The sequence below is a fragment of the Glandiceps talaboti genome, chromosome 22 (genome assembly GCF_964340395.1).
Source record: "Glandiceps talaboti chromosome 22, keGlaTala1.1, whole genome shotgun sequence".
NCBI classification, from domain to species: Eukaryota; Metazoa; Hemichordata; class Enteropneusta; family Spengelidae; genus Glandiceps; species Glandiceps talaboti.
The window spans coordinates 470,899-490,787 of NC_135570.1; the positions used below are offsets into that span (position 1 = coordinate 470,899).

At 34.1% G+C, this 19,889-nt stretch overlaps 1 protein-coding gene across 1 annotated transcript in view; it reads right to left on the reverse strand.

The window, feature by feature from the left end:
* Positions 1-5,007: 5,007 nt before the first annotated feature.
* Positions 5,008-19,889, reverse strand: part of LOC144452373 (uncharacterized) — a 69,612-nt gene continuing 54,730 nt past the window's right edge. Inside the window, exon 2 of the mRNA XM_078143465.1 lies at positions 5,008-7,706. Coding sequence (XP_077999591.1) covers positions 5,008-7,706 — 2,699 coding nt within the window. The remainder of the gene's footprint in view (positions 7,707-19,889) is intronic.

Here is a 19,889-nt window from a genome sequence, read left to right on the forward strand (position 1 = left end):
AATAGAGTACCATGACAGAGTACTAGTATATCGCCCTCTTTCGGCCATCTTACAAACAATCTTCAATTCCCAAACCAAAAAGTTTTCTGCGAGATATACACGACGTGTCGTGCCACCCTACCATATATAAATTATATATAATCGTGAGTTCAAATAGTGCTGTTCCACATCCTACTTCCAGCAATGAGATCCAGACATAGGTATTTATTAATGCAGTGCCTTCACACAAAGTCCCTGTGGTGGTGGTAGTAGTGGGAAATAACAAATGCCATTTTATTAAAACTATCAATGTGGTGGCAGTGGTGGGATTAAGTCCTTACCATAGATTCTGGGACTTGTGTCCTTTTCCATTTCTGATGGCATTTAAGCCATATTTTGAACTACTTTAATGGGGAGGGTTGTGTTTTAGAGAAAGAAAGTTGAGAGTGCCATTTTATAGCACGACAGAATCAGGGCAGGGTAACATTTTATGTAACAACCAAGTTGACTTTCTACCACTAGCAAAACTGATAGTTGTGTAAATCTCAGTATATTGAATACTTAAAGTATAAGATTTCAAATGAAGTACCTCCTCCAACAACAACAACAGCAACAACAACAACAACAACAACAAAACAAATTGTAAAAATTATGAACTCAGGTTACTCTTTCATCAGCTAGTCATTCTAAGGCATAACGCGCAAGTTATGATATCACACATCAACCCTTCATCAAACATACACAATAATATTAAAAGAATACCAATTATATTACAATTTCAACACAAAATAGTTTATTGGAATTAAAGAAATAAATATGACATGACAAAACCAACCTTGAAGATAATCGAGTCTGTTGACAGTCCTTACAATATGATAAAACTTACCATTTAAAATCAGAATGGGAAGACTCCCTAACTCCATACATAAAGTTACATGTGGCTATATTGACATTTATAGTTGGAGAAGTGGTGAATTAAAAAAAAAGACATGCTTACAATGGTCCATCTCTCACAAAAAATAAAAAACTCTGGGTTAGGGTATATTTTCCAGGACCACACATTTCATAAAAAGAAAAATAACACAACAGAATAATCCCTTGTACAATCTGGGTGAACTTGTGATTTCTTTTAACAGCCTGAGAGGTCTCTAAAACAATGGATGAAAATGGTACCATTTTACATGGAGTGTATTATTGTTATAATTTATAAGTCAAAGGTTGACAAATTTGTCAGTCATTTTGGTTTCAAACAAATAGCAACACATTTGTTTCAATCAGCCTTAGTAGAAGGCTGGATGGTGAACTTCTTACTCCACTCATCCTGCAAACCCAATGAATGAAAACTTAGTACATTTCATATATACCATGGGTAAAAGCTGATTGGTTGATTGTGGCACATGATGGCCACCTTGAGTTGCACACAGGTCACACAAGTGGCAAACTGAATATCGAAAGAGTTACTACATAAACTGAAAAATAAAACCATTTCCATCCACCTCAAGTCTAGTTTGTTAGATCACAGACCGACCGTACATGAGTAAGGATTTCCATCCACCTCGAGTCTAGTTTGTAAGATCACAGACCGTACACGAGTAAGGGTCTATGGTTAGATAGGATGTGTCATGCCCATGGAGAAGAGAAGGCTTCAAGAGATGACACAATACCTTACAGTCAGTCTACCTTGAGTCTTCAAGGGCTGAAAATAATAATTTATCAAAACTCCTAATTTCTGGATGTTTGCAGGGAATTTTCTCTTGTCTACTTTAATATACTGAAATGTTTTGTTTTTTGGAAGTTTTATGTTGACACTATAACAACAGGATACTGGGTACAGATTACAGATAAAGCATAAACCAATGAATGTCTACACAAACCTTAGTAACTATAGTAGAAAAAAGAATTCAATATATACACAGGGCAGTTATCAACATCAGACAGACTGAAAACTTTCATTTCCACAGTTTGTCAAAATTCTACTACTCAAAATGGTTACTACACTAAATTTGGGGACAAAACCGTAAACATTACTGAAATTGACAAATTAGTTATTGTCTTCTTCTGTGCTGAAAGTTCTAAACTGTGTCGAGTTTTTGACCAATTCTCTTGCCTTTTAGCCAGCCTCATATATTTGGTTGATTATTTACTTGTCTTTGTTACTAAAATTTATTTAAAAACCCACAACTGTTTGATCACACTAATTCTACTCGTACTAGGTTAATCTTGCTTAAAATAGCCATTTTGGGTTGCAAATGTGCTAGACTGCAATTACTCACTTTAAGAGGGGCAAGAAAGGAGAAAATAATATTCAATAATTGTTTGTTTATTTTTGGTTTTGTGTATGTTATTCTCCTGGGTAGTAGATGAGAGGGTTTATGAGTTAACCTGATGTAAGATTTGGTGATGATGTAGTGCAATTTGACAGTAAGGAACAAGTGAAACCTGTCACACCCTTCTCTTCCTACATCTCCTCTGCCTTCTGTTTTTAAATGAAAACTTTTATAATTTCCAGTTAGTGAGAAGTTTAGGATTACTGTCATTATATTTCAAAAGCATGTACGGCAAAATCAATCTTTCATCTGATTTAGAGGAATAACATACACAAATAAAAATAACAACCACAGTTAAACAAATAATTCATTACTCAACCCAACCATAAATGCCCCTCTGTAATTGTTCACAAATCTAGGCACATGTGGCTGCAGTTATCTATAAATCAGCATATCAATGCACCTACATATATGTCATACGAAAACATTTCCATGATTAGTTTTCAAATTTTTGCAATTTCTTATCATAAAACAGTAAAAATTGACTTTTTTATTCCTATAAGAACTCACTTTTTTGATCTACATTGATAAATTCTAGCACCATTTGTCACACATTTTAACTTCAAATCTCTCCAGCATGAAAAGATACAAAAGCGTATATGAGCTTTCACCTTTGACCCCAACGGACAAGGCAAGAGAGCGTGTGCTAGAAACAGGGCGGTCATAAAACAACTATTCAGTCAATAACTAAATTCTGACACAAAAAAGACACAAATGAAAGTAGAAATTCATGCAAAATATATACAGAAAAATTAAAATTTCACTTTCTTAAACTTTGCATCAACAAGGCTGATATAAAGCTAATAGATTGAGTTTTTTCGCATAAATGACAGCGTAAACAACCAATTAACTAAAAAATAAAATCTTCACCATCCTGAGCAATACAAAATAATCTCAAATCATAGTACTATTTGGGTGCTTATTTTTTTCAGAAGGATAAAACTTCTCCAAAAAATTAACAGCATGTAACAAATTTATTCATGAACACTGTTTGTTTGTAACCTATCACTCTAATTTTTGTCTACAATTTCTAAATTTTGCAACTAACACTAATGTTAGTAAATGTCGTACCACTTAGCAATATTCTTTAAAAGTCGATGTCCAACATTCTGCATTGCACCACATGAAATTCTTCCCTACTACTATGTAGGTGGCGCTCTTCAAGTTCAGTATCAATGTCCACTGCACCAAATCATATTCCCATCACTAGGTGGCGCTCTTCAGAGTCAACTTTTCACCATACGACATTTGTTTCCTCATAGAGGGTTCAATAGTTCCATGTGAACACATACTGATACAAAACACATGACAAGTCTACAACTTTGTGACAGTGCCTGTCGACTGAATTATTATTAAATCTTCCAAAAAAAATGTTTCATTTTCTCTTTCACAAACAGTATGTGGTCGTTATGTACAATAAAGAGATGGCCAACTTGAAGGTCAATTGTATAGCTATGCAGGAAACCAACATGATTTCACATAAATACATATTGATTACCTTTGTTTTAAGCACTTTAATATCTGGATTCACGTTGGTCCAGTTTGCAACTGTAAGTCCCCACTTTAATATCTGGATTCACGTTGGTCCAGTTTGCAACTCTAAGTCCCCACTTTAATATCTGGATTCACGTTGGTCCAGTTTGCAACTGTAAGTCCCTTTCATTTAGTCCCTTTCATATATACCATCATTTTGAGGGTGACCAATATTGTCATCAGTCTCTTCTGTACTGAACTGTTTCTCTTGTGGCCTATTGGTATATGTATCACAAAACAACTCTTGCTTCACTAATAATCATAGAAAAAACTTTAAAACTTATTCAGGGAGAAAACTTATCTTTGAGAGTTATAACTGGAGTGAATTGGCGCATGAAGAAAATATATACAGAATATTAACACCATAGGCTTAACACTACACCAAGAACTGAAATATATCCATTGGACATTTGAATAATTACTGTACATCTTATACTAGCAGACACTTTTTTTAACGTAACAAGTTAGCTAATCAGAAACTTCTTGGGTGATGGAGGGTTTGGGGGATTGGAGGGTCACTACCACATAGGTGTATGATACACAAACCATTCCACAGTCAGGCTGAAATATATTACATCTGCTAAAGTCTCTATCACCGATCATAGCAAGATTTTTTCACACGATTCAAATTTTCATGTCACGTTTTCCAGGCAATCTATGTGGATTTTATACATCCCAAGGTCAAAGTTGAATTTAAAGTGGTGTGCATATATATCAATGTGCTACTGCTGGCAGACATGCTGTTGCTATGACAACAAAACATATGTTCCTCCTCTTTGCTTTTGAAGGAAACAATGTGGCAATCTTACAACTCACTATACTAGTTATACTTGAGGAAATTCACATACTGTCCACAATATGCTAAATGAATTGAATAATATATATATCCAGATTTGCCATTTTCATACTTTTTGATTCCAATACTTTGGATGCATAACAATGACAATGACTTTACATGTTTTCTCAGATTTTGTTCCATCTTTGAGAGGGTTAAAGGTCACACCAAGGTCAAAGGTCCCTGCAAGGATATGCAGTCATGTCCAACCTAGTGCTCATAGCGTAATTCCTCCAAGATGATTTTCATTATGACCATTACTTTAAGATGATTAAATGTAAGTGTAAGGTTAAAGGTCAGAGGTCATCAAAGGTCATGCAAGAGGGAATCAACTCATAGCACTTGAAGTGCTTCATGCTGGCGTGGCTGTGTGAGATCTTTGTGTTGATGGTCTTTTGTCACTTGAGTTATTTCTCTCTCAGTGGATTCAGGAGTGCTACCCCCTGATTTGGAAGGACGATTGGCAACTACAGCAGGTGTGTTGTTACCGTTACCGTTACTGTTACCATTACCATGTTTCAATTTAGGAATCATACTTGGTCTATCTTTCTCATAAAATCCACCATTTTTACTTTTCTGTATGTGTGATTTCACATTTGGGGTTTCAAAATCTTTCAGTTCAATTCCTTCTGGAATACAGTAGCTCAGTCTTTTCTCTCGAAGTTGATCATAGGTCATGTGTTCAATTGGAGAAGTACTGTGGCGACTTAGTGCTATCGAACCACGCGGCGAATTAAAACCACTGTCACAGGCAGAACTTGAGAAACTTTCACTGGCTTGGTGTGTTGTGTCTTTGTGAGGAGTTACATCTTTCCTAATAACTGTTGATGCTGTTGAATCAGTACTTAAATTGGACGGGGTCTCATCATGTTCGATGAAGTCTCTAGGAAGAGGTGATTTATCTCTCTGACTGCGGTTTGCATCCAATGATTGTTGAGATGCCCTCTCACGGTCTAATGACATCTGTGATTCCTGACTCTCTCTGATCGGTGAAAGACGCATATGGTGTTCATCATATTCCTGACCAGGAACAGGAACAGGAACAGCACCGGTTGTCAAATCGATTGAGATGTTATGCGGTTCCTGGAAATCCTCTGGAAGTGGCATATCGAGAAGATCATGATTGACGACTAATGGTGGTGTCACGCACTCACGTTCATCCTCATAATATTCAGCTTCCCCAGTGTCTGCACGCTCTACACGTACAAACGTATCTGATATCGGTCTGTGACGAGTATAATAGTCATCCTGGTCACTTGTGAATGTGTCTGTACTATCGTCAACACGAGATTCAATGTCACGAATAATCTTTGCAGCATCTCGCTTAATTGAGCGATAACGACTGTGGCGGTCTCGGCTATCTTCAGTAGGAGTTGTAAAATCAGAATCCATTGTGTCATGATCTGCCGTTGCTTTTCTTGGGGATTGTGCCAATGCTTTGTCAGCTTTGCCACGATGGGAATGCCTATTATTATCACTGGTTGTCAACTCAGATGAATCAACACCTTCCTGGGTATAGATTTCATTACTCCAGTGTTTTCCACTTCGCATTTCTTTGTTTTCATCTCTGTTGATAGGAAGTTTCCGTACATATTCTGCAGTGCGTTGCTGTTGTATGGTGCGTAACCTTACTTCACGTGGATCAGACTTGGGACGTTCTTTGGCAGATGATCGTTTTGGTCTAGTACTTGTAACACCATTCACAACAGGTTCTTTTTCATTATTTTTCTTCAGTGCCTCCCCTTCTTTATCACGTAGATATTTCCATGGGTTTTCTTTGTGTTTCTTAGAATACTGCTTACGTAACTGTTCTGATACAGCCTTTGTACGACACTTCTCATCATACATTTTTGTCGGTAAGATAAATTCTGCTTCACTCTCTGGAAGAGGGTCTGTATCCTCTTTTTTCTTGTAAACTTTGTGTTTTTTTTCTTTTGAAGTTGAGGGGTCAGGAATGTGTTCAACTGTATTACTAATCATGACCCGGTCCTTTTTTGGACTCGCCTTCACATTTGCTTCGATTCCATTCAAACCTGCATCATATTTCCCTCTTTTATCTCCTTTGGCGTTTGCTGCTTTCTGTTTCATTTCTTGAACAATCTGAGCCATATTCTCTGGTGGAAACTGAGCTGAGTAATTATGCAGCTCAATAATCTTCTTCTCTTTAGTTTCCTTCGTACCTCTTTTTTCATCTTTCTCTTTTTCTTTCTCCTTCTCTTTGTCCTGTTCTTTTCCTTTTTCTTTCTCTTTCCTATCATCAATCTTTTTTCCTTTCTTTCCAAAACTCTTCCGGAATAATTTGCCAAAACCAAAGGCATTTCCACAACTATCAGCAACACGTGAAGCTTCTGAATCAGAACCGAAGTTTGACATCTGTGTTCCTGTTGTTTGCGTAGTAGTTGCTTGTGCACGCATTGATCTTGATCTCTGAACATTTGTGTTAGAAGTTTGTTGACCTTTCTTTTCTTTGAGAGAGTTACTTCTCTGCAGTGATGATGATCTACTACGTACAGGAATACTGGAGCCATTTTGTGACTCGCGAACTGACAGATTTGGGGGCAGTGATTTGGATCTTGGAGATGTTCCTCCCTCTTTTTTGCGAGTCTGTGTCCCTTTACTTGTTATCATATTAGCACCATGAACACTATGTCGTACAGGTTTATGGCTCTTTGCTGTACGATCATCAGAACCACCGGAATGACTAGACATTGGACTCGTGTTAACTGAATCTGCAGCGGCTTTCAATTCTTGCTCATGAAAATACATGAAATCTTCTGGCGTGACTATAAAATAACCCTCGCCAGTGTGACAAACTTTCTGCTCCTTTATCAGGTGAGAGAATGACTTTCTCAAGATTTCTTCACTTGGTAGTTTGACATCACCATAACAGTCTGTTAATTTCTCACGTATTTTCTCCATTGTGGCAACATATTTCCTTTTGTTTAGCTCAGCAATAATAAGACATAAAACCTCTGTAAGTGGTATGAATTGAGATTGTGGCACTGGAGTGAATTCAATTGGTTCCACATCACCTGTAATAAAACAGACAAAACTTCATAAGTTTCTTAAACAAAAAACAGACAAAAATTCATTTTCTCAAATTTTGAAACAAAACAGTACTGTAGTTTATTTAAGCAAGTTTACAGTATATTTTACTTGATTTAATTTTCACTGAAAAGTTTGTTAACCTACTCCACTTCGACTTGGTTTACAAACTTGACAAAAGATACAAATAAATTCATTATTTTACTGTTTTTTTTCAGCAGCAAAAGTGAAGAAAGAATGCTCAGAGAAAATTACTTCACTGTCACGAGAACAGCTGTTAAAAGCATTGAAATATTAAATTCTTAACATATGAAGACGTGGGTTATTGAACAACAAACTGTTCAAGGGTGAATTCTAATCAAACACCTCATGTAACACAAAAAGAATCTAAGGTTCTGGAAATGTTATTTCATTTTTTGTTGTTTGTTTGTTTTTTTCATTTGATGAGGAAATATGTCAGCTTGACCGACACAACATTCAGTAGATGCAATTATTGATTTTTATTTTTTACCACACAGGTTGACACTTTTTTCAATGTATTGCTCTCAACTTTGAAAGGCAAAGATCCAACAATGTCATACCTCCCACTGTTCAAATAATCCATGCACTATAAATCAACATCTGTTGAAGACTACATTTTCTGAATAACAGCAATATACTTCTACTCCTTTCTAATATAACTGTAACAGCAGGCCAGGTACATGTACGTTCTATTCACTAATATTTTTCACCAGAGAGGGCAGACTCCAAAATTGCTCCAGGTTGATTTCTTATTTCTGACACAAGAGGGAGAACTCACAAATCTGTCCCTAAGCAATCTCTCACCTGTGACTACCTAACTGGAGACTGAGTAATCAATAAATTGCCTATAAAGGTTTTTTCTCAATTGCAGTCAGAGATCGCTGCGGGTGTTTTAACCCAAGACTATATTTGCATTAGTTTGCAGGTGGAATGAAGATACTGGTAAGATGAGTCACTCAAGTATGAGGCTACATCGTACCTCAATGTTTAGATATATTATTGTGCTAATTTTTTTCCTTTTCAGCTAAAAGGAAATATAGGAGTTGTACAAAATGACCTTACCGCTGTGCATCAGGGATGAGTTGTAACATGGATACTTGGTTGACATGAATGTCTTTACCTCAATAAGTTAGTACACCTTAGGCAGGCGGTGTAAAAGATAAGTTAGGATTACAGCTAAAATTTAGTGTTAAAACAGTAGTCCTGCAAAGCTACACAAAAACCTAGTCCAGAACACAAGAATGATTCTATGTAATCCTTATGGCTCCATAGATAAGAAAACACTAATGCAAGAATCTGGGATTGAAACACTGGCCTTTAAATTTGTAAATTAGAAGAAAGTGACAATGATTGCAACTTTTTCTTTCATGATAAAATTGTTACAGGTAAAGTGTGTTACAAAAACACAAAATGTCCACAGGTTTTCAGCAAAATTTTAGATTAAGAAAGACAATTTAACTTGCCATTGGAACTTTTTTCTTCATAATAATTCCTTTTCTTTCATATTAAAAATTGCTCGGGGTCAACATCACGAATTACAAAGATGCGTCATCCTCTGCAAACTTTCTGTTAACCATATTTGGATATGCTTATTTGCATATATGTGATGATCAAAATTATTGACAAGTTTAGTACAACAGTTTTCTAAAACTAATTATAACCGACAAAAATGACTACTTATCATTCATGAACTGAATTCCTTTCTTAGTTAACTTTGAAAAGTACAATTTCCCAGAATAGGCTGAAAGGATAACAATTTTCAGATTGATTAAAATTTGACTAATCTAAAAAGGCAGATATTTAACGTTGCGTGACAGGAGGCCATTACCCAAAAATCTCATAAAAAATTGAAATATTATTGAAAGAGGATTTTTTTTTGTTGCTGACAAAAACACAGTAACACACCTCTGGTTTTTAATTGAATGAAAGTATTTATTGAAACACCAATAGGATTATCTATAAAACTCTGCTTCTATTTCCATTGTTGAATTCATCGATTTCAAACCCTATACAATTCATTGTGGTGTAATGAACAGTGGTCACACGTCACAACGTTTTTATTCAGTGCAACTTTTTTAATCATGATGTTTCACCTTTACGTTAATGTCATTCCATTAAACATTTCCTGGATACACCTAATCTAACAACAGTTACGTTTTTCCTGGCACTTTCATACCTTGAACAATACCATCTATAGAGCCACACACACACACCATTCAGTTTTAAAACTGTAGACTCTATGTAATCAGAAATTTTTCTGTCAAAAGGGCATATCATGCAAATCTATTGTAACGGCTCTTTTCAATACAAATTTCCATCGGAATGTAGATTTCAGAATTTAATTTGTAAACCTTAAATATATGCAATGATTGATGAAACTGTCAATCATGAATTCGTAAGTGTTTTAATAGTCGTTAGTTTATTTAAGCGAGAGTGCATCTGCAGCTCCTTTTCATTAGTAAACATTAGTCCATTTCCTAAAAATCACGTATGCATATTTACTCACTGAGTGAAACATACACGACTTGAATATGAATAACGCATTACAATGTACAGCACTTAAAACCAACGAAAAGCTGAAAATTAAAACTGCTGCACCACTTCAATTTTCCACTAAAAATGATACTTTTAATGATGTAAACCAAAATATGATGATTTTATATTTCAATGAATATGAAAAGTTGATCAGGTTTATCTAAAATTATAAATTATAAAAAATATATGAAATAGATTTTTAATGAGTATCAAAATGAGAAATATTGATCAAGTTTACATAAAATTGAATAAATTGTAAAATATATGACAACATTATTAAAGTGGCCATGTGGATGAGGATTGGGTATTTATTTTGGATTTTTCATTTACAAAACAAATTATTTTATCATGGCTTCCTACTTGAAAAATCGATATGAAACAAAATTGAATAGTACAATTACAATAACAAACATTTTACACGTTTATTTTTTAATCTTTTTTGCAATTTATTGCATTACAAACAAGGACTTGGCATATTGATTTTACAAGTAGGAAGCAATGATAAAATTGTTTTATAAATTAAAAATCCAAATAAATACTAAATCCTCATCTAGGCCAAAATAAAATGTCACACAATAACATTTGAATAATTTGAATAGCAAGTACGCCTAGAGATACTGAAAAGTTCCTTTTCACATAATAACTTTTTGACTAGAGTGACATTTGGATATGACAAGTTGAGAATGCTTCTAACAGCCTTTACATCAGCCTGTAGGATTTTGATATTCACATTTTGGTATAAAACCCTGTGAATGATTTGTCAGTTATTGATACAACATTTCTATGAAGGTACAACAATTTGTGAAGAATTTGTTAGTCTTTGACTGGTATGGCATTTGAATTTAAGAATGAAAATTTATGGTATGAAACTTTGTACAATTTTTACATTTGGGTACGACAATTTGTGAATGATTGGTGAATCTTGGAGTCTGATATAGCATTTACATTTGGGTACGACAATTTGTGAATGATTGGTGAATCTTGGAGTTTGATATGACATTTACATTTGAGTATAAACGTTTGTGAATGATCGCTCAGCCTCTGTGTCTGGTACAACGGCGACATATACAGTTGGATATGAAAATTTGTAGATGATTTATTGGTTTTTAAGTCTAGTACAACATTGGCATTTGGGTACGGCAATTTGTGAATGATTCGTCAGCCTTTGACTCGAGGTATGGCATTTGTATTCATGTACGACAATTTCTGAATGACTTATCAGCCTGCAACATACATGCACCTACAGTAACAATTTTTAATTCATGATTCAAAATTCTGGGTCAGAATTAAGTAAGAAAGAAATTCATGGTGGCAAAGTATGATGGGCACCCTGAGATGAAACGAACTAGAAAGGACGGGTCCCTGGTGAGAAGACTGGCATGGGTAAGCACTGCTCTCTGAGATAACGATGGAATAACAACTGGATAAAATCTAGTGAATACATAAACAGAGGGATTGTTAAATTAAAGGCTGATTTGTCAACGGTGCGGCAATCAGGTGAATTGACTGAGATAGCATGATAGTTAACGTGAAGAGTATGTCTGATTTAGCCTTGTACAATTATGACACATAGCAACTAATTCATACGACTCACGCAAACTTAATCTTTGCCTCACGCTAACTTGTGTCTAAGGCTCTTCACAACACTGATGATGACAGAGTCTGGTCTTTTGTACAACTGTCAAAGTCCTTTACCGTTTAATCTTCCAATTTCAATGGATTTCTACGCAAAATTATTGAGTATAAATTTACCAATTCGTACATTTACTGCTAAATCTCTGACAACAAGATTATATGTAATAGAACTTTTAGGTGCAATCTGCGCAATTTAGTTTTTGGAAAAAGAGACTTTACAAACTGAGCGACGTGAATGTGTAGGGTTAGACAAATGCTACCATACAAATCATATCTTCTTTCTATACCAAAACATCTTCATAATGCAAGAGTGATGAAAATTCACAAAGTTGCATTTGTTTTCTCTGTTCTACAGTCCTGCACAGACGTGAATATTGTTGTCATGGTGACCATTATGCACTGCAAAGTCAATGTCAAAAACAACAGGAGTACTGACAGTGACCTGAATATCTTGTATTGTAATAATTTAACAACATCCATTGATGAACCATGACACATATACCTTTGATCTATAATTAAAAACCAAACAACCAACAGGCAGATTTGGAGTCAGTCATCACGAGTTACAACATTCCACGAGCTTTAGACAAAATGTAGAACACTCATTAATGAACTCATCTCTATCTGTTTTGCCCTAAAAATCTTAATCTGACAAGGTTTTAATGATGTTTGTTGGGGTCACTTTGTATGCGGTATCATTACACTCAATCCCTTCCAACCATGTCAGATAGTCCCTTCTCTGTGATCCCCTAAATCTCTCTATCTAATCCTTATGTTCGAGTTGTTCATCTCATTCCATCATCGTATCAACCTTGGTCAATCCCGCATGACATGTCCCTCCTTGCGTGACACATGAATTCATGACTAGCAAACTAAATCATTCCATCAATGTGTACATTGTAGTCTGTTCTCAACAACCATTCAAACAAATCCTGTACATTGTACAATACAAAGATTTCATGTAGAATTTGTCATTATTTTCGATAGTGTGCTATTAAAAATGAAACCCAATGAAATTACTTCTTATCTAAAGTTACCATACATACATCATATATACTGTCCCAAATCTGTGAAAATGTAGTCCAATACAAGCAAAGCAACAAATTCTAATGAAAACACTTACAGCATATATTCTCAAATACAAATTATTTTCTTTTTTCTGATAATATTTACCTAATGTGTTGTGTGTCTGTGGAAAGTATACATTTCTGATGATTTAACAGGACATATGACAAAATAAAAATTCCAGCACAGATTGAAACCAAATACTGTTGTTGATTGCAAATATCATGGCCAAAAAATGACAAGAATTTCCAATTTCAATCATTTTTGTTCAATTCTGTATTCCATATGTTTTGCAGTTTTTGATCTTTTATGTAACAGTGGTAGCCAGAGTTTAAAAGGGGATGGATCAGTTTCCAATCCAAGAATTTCTATTGCAAATTGGAAGAAAAAACACCTAAGCTTCGTTTTACAAAATAAAGCTATCATATATCTGTGGTAAGTGTTTTCACCATGTTAAAATGTCGGAGTATTACAAAAGACAAACCCCCGATGGTGACGGCATTATTACAGCTTCAGACACAGCTAGCTTACATAAAAACACCGATGTCAACTCAATGTATACCTTTTACATTTCATGATTTGCCTCAAGCTCCAACAAACTGAAACTTGATGAACACAAACACAGGAAAAGCTTCGAATTGAAGGTATTGAAGTTTCCTGCGGGACAGACAATGACATTTGCAAATAATACCACGAAAGTGCATCAACACTTAAAACAACACTATCTATAACGACATAGAGTGGAACTTTTATCATACATTTTAGTTTACGAAAAATGAATACGACTTCCATCTGTGTAAATACTTTTTAAAAAGATGAATGGCATTTGGATAACACTGCACAGCAAGCCAATTTGTGAAGGCCTACAGGCAATACAAGTGCATTATACCTTTCTCTCTGTACAGGATATTTCGTTTTTATATTTCTTCTTTTGGGGAGGAATTTTTTGTTATAACTAAGAGGATTTGCAATAACCCTGAGGTTACAAAGGGCACCTTGAATTAATGAATTTTTTTTTTAGAATTGCACGAAATTATCACACTGTAGGTGAGATTAAACAGAAATTACATAGAAGTGAGTAAAACTGGTCAATGTTCTATTTTAACAAAAGATTAGTATAGAATTTATGACAATAATCTTGGTTTGAACATATTAGTTTTAATTTGTCAATAAATTCATCTAAACCGGTACTACTCAAGTTAGTTTGAAAATGGAGAATACGACATGTACTATGGTTTCAATATAATATTACCAGCATTAGATTTAGGCAATAAAAAAGAATCAAAATACAATTAAAATTCTGACGTAATGTTTTATAGTGTATAACCAACGTCTGAATCATTGATTACACTGTGACAATGTGTGTGTACACACACACACACACACACACACACACTCACATATATATATATATATATTATATTTATATATATCTAATATATATATTTTATATATATATTATATATATTATATATATAATTTCATTAATTTATCATTTATTACATAATTTATAACTACGTATTAATTCTAAATTACATCTTTACTTTGTGGTTTTTTTTTGTAAACTTATACTCTTTGATAAAGATTATGTTGATAAGTAAAACTATTTGAGTATACATATCAATTTTTTAAATCTAAATATCTACACATATCACTACACACACTATTGCATATATTGATCTGGGTTTCTGTTTTTGACATTTATGGCTTCTACAAAGGGAAGTTGGCTAAAATTATTGGTAAAACCTCACAAAGGTAGAATCTTGGAACTCAAAAGGAGTCGATCATTTCGTGTCTGGCATCACACAATACTGTCTAAGATTTGTGTCTCACTCTGTGCATAAAACTAAATATCCTATATCCAATTTTGACAATACTGTACATCCCAATTTACAATGTCAATTCAAAGTAACTATCAAACGTCTGAATCGACAAAAGGGAGAAGTCTAAGGCCAAGAGTTTTTATATGGTTCAATTCTTAAAGAAAGTAATCAAGTCTTATCTTACACTGACTATTAACATCATTACTGGTTCTCATTTCCCAGAAAATGTCACCAATTTTGTCATCTTTTGAGGTATTTAAAGTCCATGAAGGGTGGCAGAGATTGCATTGATCGTAGGGTACTGAAACAACGTTCAAATCGACTAGAAAACTGAATATGCACCATACACCATTTTGTAAAGTATGTTGCAGTGTCTTTCGATAATTGTGGATGATTCAAAAAATGAAAAGTTGCTTATTAAGAAATAAACTAGAAACACAAAATGAAAGGAAGGAGAAAGAGGCTCAGGAGTAGTCAGAGGAAGGGGAAAGGGCAGGATGGGAGAATTGAAAAACTGTACATGTACATGCAGAAATACACATGGAACATGTCAGATTAAAAGAAATAGTGACAAAGGCGAGGAGCAATCACAGGGTCTAAGAAATGGGAAGGAGGGGATGAGAGATGGGAAGGAGGAGATGAGAGATGAAAAGTTGCACAGAAACAAACTAGAGACACAGAAAGGAAAGAGATGAAGATTGAGAAAAAGGAATGATGGAGATGGGTGCTGCGGATTCTAAAGATGAAAAAGATTGGCAACAAAATGGAAGATGAAAGAAGATACTTGAACAAAAGGAATTCATTTTTAAAAGCAAAACTAAAACGTTTGGTCAGTAGAATAATTGTATATTGAAGGTTTAGCCATACTATAATATATTGCGGTAAGATGAGTCATAATACAATACTATCCATTAACTCATTGAAATGGAAAACTTAACACTAAAACAGCTGTATGTTGTAACTGTCATCAACTCTTACATTTCAAAATCCATCCATGCATAATTATCATTTAATTAATATGTAAATAGGCCAATTTGTCATCTAAAATATACAACAAGGTCCTCATTTATGATAAGATACAAGTCAGCTATGAGATTTAATGATATTAATGGTGTATTCCATTCAATGTTAGACTTTTTAAGACTATTTAGAAATGACTTTTATCACTTTTAGTTCATTGATGTGTAAAATGGGGTCACTTTAAAAACCACTATTGGCAGTGTAGCATGAGAAATGTAAAGAGACAGAAATATTTCTGAACATAAATAAGAAGAGTGGTGTGTGTGTATGTGTGTGTGTGTGTGTGTGTGTGTGTGTGTGTGTGTGTATGTATGTATGTATGTATGTATGTATGTATGTATGTATGTATGTATGTATGTATGTATGTATGTATGTACTATGTATGTATGTCTGACTATGTCTATATTCATAAGAGTGTCTGTCTGGGGGTTTTCAATGTTGCTTTAATACTTCGAGCAGATGTGATATATTACAAAACCAATCGTACAGAAACCTATTCGAATCTATATGACTTAATTAACAATAAAACATATCAGGTTTGTATTAATTCAAGCTATTTCAAACATTCTAATACATACAATACCAAGTTTTCTGACTGCATGTCAATATTTGGAAAGATTCCAGCATTGATGACCTGCGAAACACAACATAAAACTTAAAAGTTGAAAACAGCAAGAAAGCATTCACTGAAGACATTTGTGGAGCAAAGTTGACACATTTTGATAGCACGTCTGTTAATGGCACTTTCTGCTGTATCTAAGAAATGGCAAACACTTGAAGTTCACCTGAGGTACAACAATTTACGATAACTAATTGGTGATCAATTCCAGACTTAAGTGTAAAACAAATCTTGAAAGCTGTACCTAGTCTTTCTGATTTATTGAATTTCTCTGCTTCAGAGAGATAAGGGCCACAGCATTTATCTTTCTACAAAATGCATTAGGTGGAACTCGGTTTTAGCATAAATCACTATTTGTCTTATCTTGCTACACATCCCAATTGACCACATTTATCCTTCTTTATGTTTCTACTTTGCATTATCTTCAATACATTATCAAGCCAATGAAATCATACAAATGGGGTCACATGATAAACTGTGCATCAAAATGACCAATCAGGTTGCTGGTCATGTAACATCATGAATATTCATGCTCATGAGCCCAATAAAATGAACAGCCTACAAAAAAATATGAATATTCATGACACGAGACCAATCACATGACAGCTTACAAAAACAAACTGAAGACGTTGAAATGCATTTTTCCTGAAGCATCTTAATTGGCATACTCTACATGGAGACAATTAAATTATGATACAATCTAGATAAAATAATTTCACCCTGTGAGCTTGAAATCAAACAGTACTTTGATTACAGATGCAATGAAGAAATATCAGCATAAGCTCTATTCACATTTGACATACAGACATTTCAAATCGTCTTTAGAATAATTTTGAATCTCAATTTCATTTCCTGATGAAAGGCTATCAACTTATACGCATTTGTCTGCCTGCTGAAAGCAGACTATTTCTAACAATAACCTTCTACAACATATCCAATACATATAATAGCACACACAGACAGTGTTAAATACTATTTGCTTCAAGGGATACTTTTCTCACACATTTCAAGAAAATCAGTCTCACTCCTTGGACTTTGTAAAGTGCAGAGTTGAATTAACATACAGCCTACGCTTACTCTGCTTACACCGATAGTCTTTCGTAAAAGGTATAATCGCAAAATATGGTATTTCATAACCTTTAGTTTTCACACTAACTGACATAATTCTTTCCGTACCATCGTTTTTTCTTAAGTTTTAATCTTGTATTTACGTAATCACTTTAACATTTAAAATTTTGATATGTAAACATAACTATTATTTTTGTCGTTCAAATTAACAATAAAGTTGATACAAGTAAGAAAATTATACAAAAACTAGAATTTTGTTAAATAAACTTTACCGAGAAATCCTTTGAGCTAAAGAAATTGAAGCTTGAACATAAACAGATTATATAGTCATACACACATTGATCAAAATATGATTTGCTGTATTATATATGAGAGCTGTAAATGACATAAAATCATCAATAATGCTCAATGTATAATCAACTGATACTTTTTGTCATTTTTAGGAAAATAATGTCACTCTATGTGACTGACAAGAAATAACAGAATACTTAGATGTAATTCCCCAATATTTTTTCTTCGTTCTGCCAAGGAAAATACGAGTGACACAGGATTGAAACGTGTCCCTTTAACAAGGCATTGCATGAACTCATTTTTTGGTTGTTTTTAAGGCAAGAGAAACCAGATGACAAGAAGTAAAGTGAACATTGCAGTTTCTGAATAATGAACAGCTTATTTCTTATCCTGTTCTGAGAATTCATTTTTAAGAGAGACGAATGAATCGTGATGTGATGAAATTTTGTACGTCAAATGAAACTACAATGTGGCTTTTTAAGTTCTACTCAGTGAAGTTTTCATCAATGTTGGTCAAACATTAACGTTTCCTTGCGTGTAATCTTGAATATAAAGGATTCAACTCACTAATATCAATCAGTTGAGATTCATGACTCTTTTCAACAACCATGGCTTACTTCTTGGCTGAATTGGACACCAGGGAACATAGTAATTTCTTGTAATTTGTAAAACAGATTCAGGTAATTTTGTCAAAAGGGCATGTATGGAATCTTAAACAGGTTGCAGGAAAAGGCAAATTTTGATATTTCAAACTTTAATTTGTCTCATTTCTTGAAATTTCAGAGCGACTTTTCAATGCCTTGCTTTTCTCAGTACTGGAAATAATTTCTTTGCTTCTGCATGAAGTCAAAATACATATTCATTAGTCGCACATTAGCTATTAAACTTTATACGTTTTCTCAGTGTGTTTTTTGTAATAGGCCTTGCCTTCATACTGCCTGAAGAGTGCCCTAATTAGAGCAACCCCAGGAGAAACAGTTAGGATTCAGTGATCAACGTTGTAGATCTAAATAGCATATCATTACTGAGTGATATGAGGCCGTAAACACTCAATACTGACATTTCAAAGCAGGTAAGGCAATGACTCAGATTGTCCTTAAAATGGATAATGAAATACCAAGGTTTGTCTGCAGACATTCCCCATGTCTAGCAGACACTGTACAATGACCTGTACTGCTACTATCTATTTAGGAAATTAGCAACAAAATTGTTCATGTCACAAATGATTCACTTCAGCTGCATATTTCCAAGTAGATTTTGAAAGGAAAATGTAGACAGATTCTATGCATAATACTACACGTGACCAAACACAATGTGTTATGGACATCAAATGGAAGTATAAACACTTTTAAACTTTCTTCAACAAAATCATGGTTACAAACTTTCAATAAAAGTATAAACATATTTTTTTTTTAGAATTCCTCAATGTTTACTTGATTCTGTAACCAGAGACGAACAAAATAATAGTAGTAAACCAATGGTATTCTGACAATAGTCACTCTGGCAATATGTGTTGGTCAAGAAATACCTGGTTATGACCTTGACCTCAAGGGTCAAGGTCAAATGGACGCTCTGTCAGATAGATTAAATCTCTATGTATTCTGCTTTCTAGGATAAAATAAATAATTGTGGATTTTCACAACACAAATTGCCACAACTCTGCCTGATGTTACCAGGTCAAAATTAATTTTCACAGACAGACCTTTGTGATAGGTTTGAATGAAATTTTATGAAATATAGACTGACAGAGACTACTGTGGTTGTTTCTCCGTCCAAACCAATAGTTCAGAACTTTTTCATAAAACAGAATCTATTTTAACCCTTTTCAAATCATAACAATTTGCCTGTGATTTCCATGTCCTTTTTTAAAATCTTGATTTTTAAATTATATTTTGTTTTAAAGATGTATTTTCTTACAAATGAAAATTTCCACCCACACAGTCAAAAAGTTTTTTTAAAGTAAACTCCCAAATATTCATTGACATCCCAGCATCATGTGGAATGCAAAACTGTTACAAGGAGCTAGCTGTCATGCGTTCTGTCATTGCAATGTTTCATATATAAAACAAATGGGATATAGCTGATTATTCATT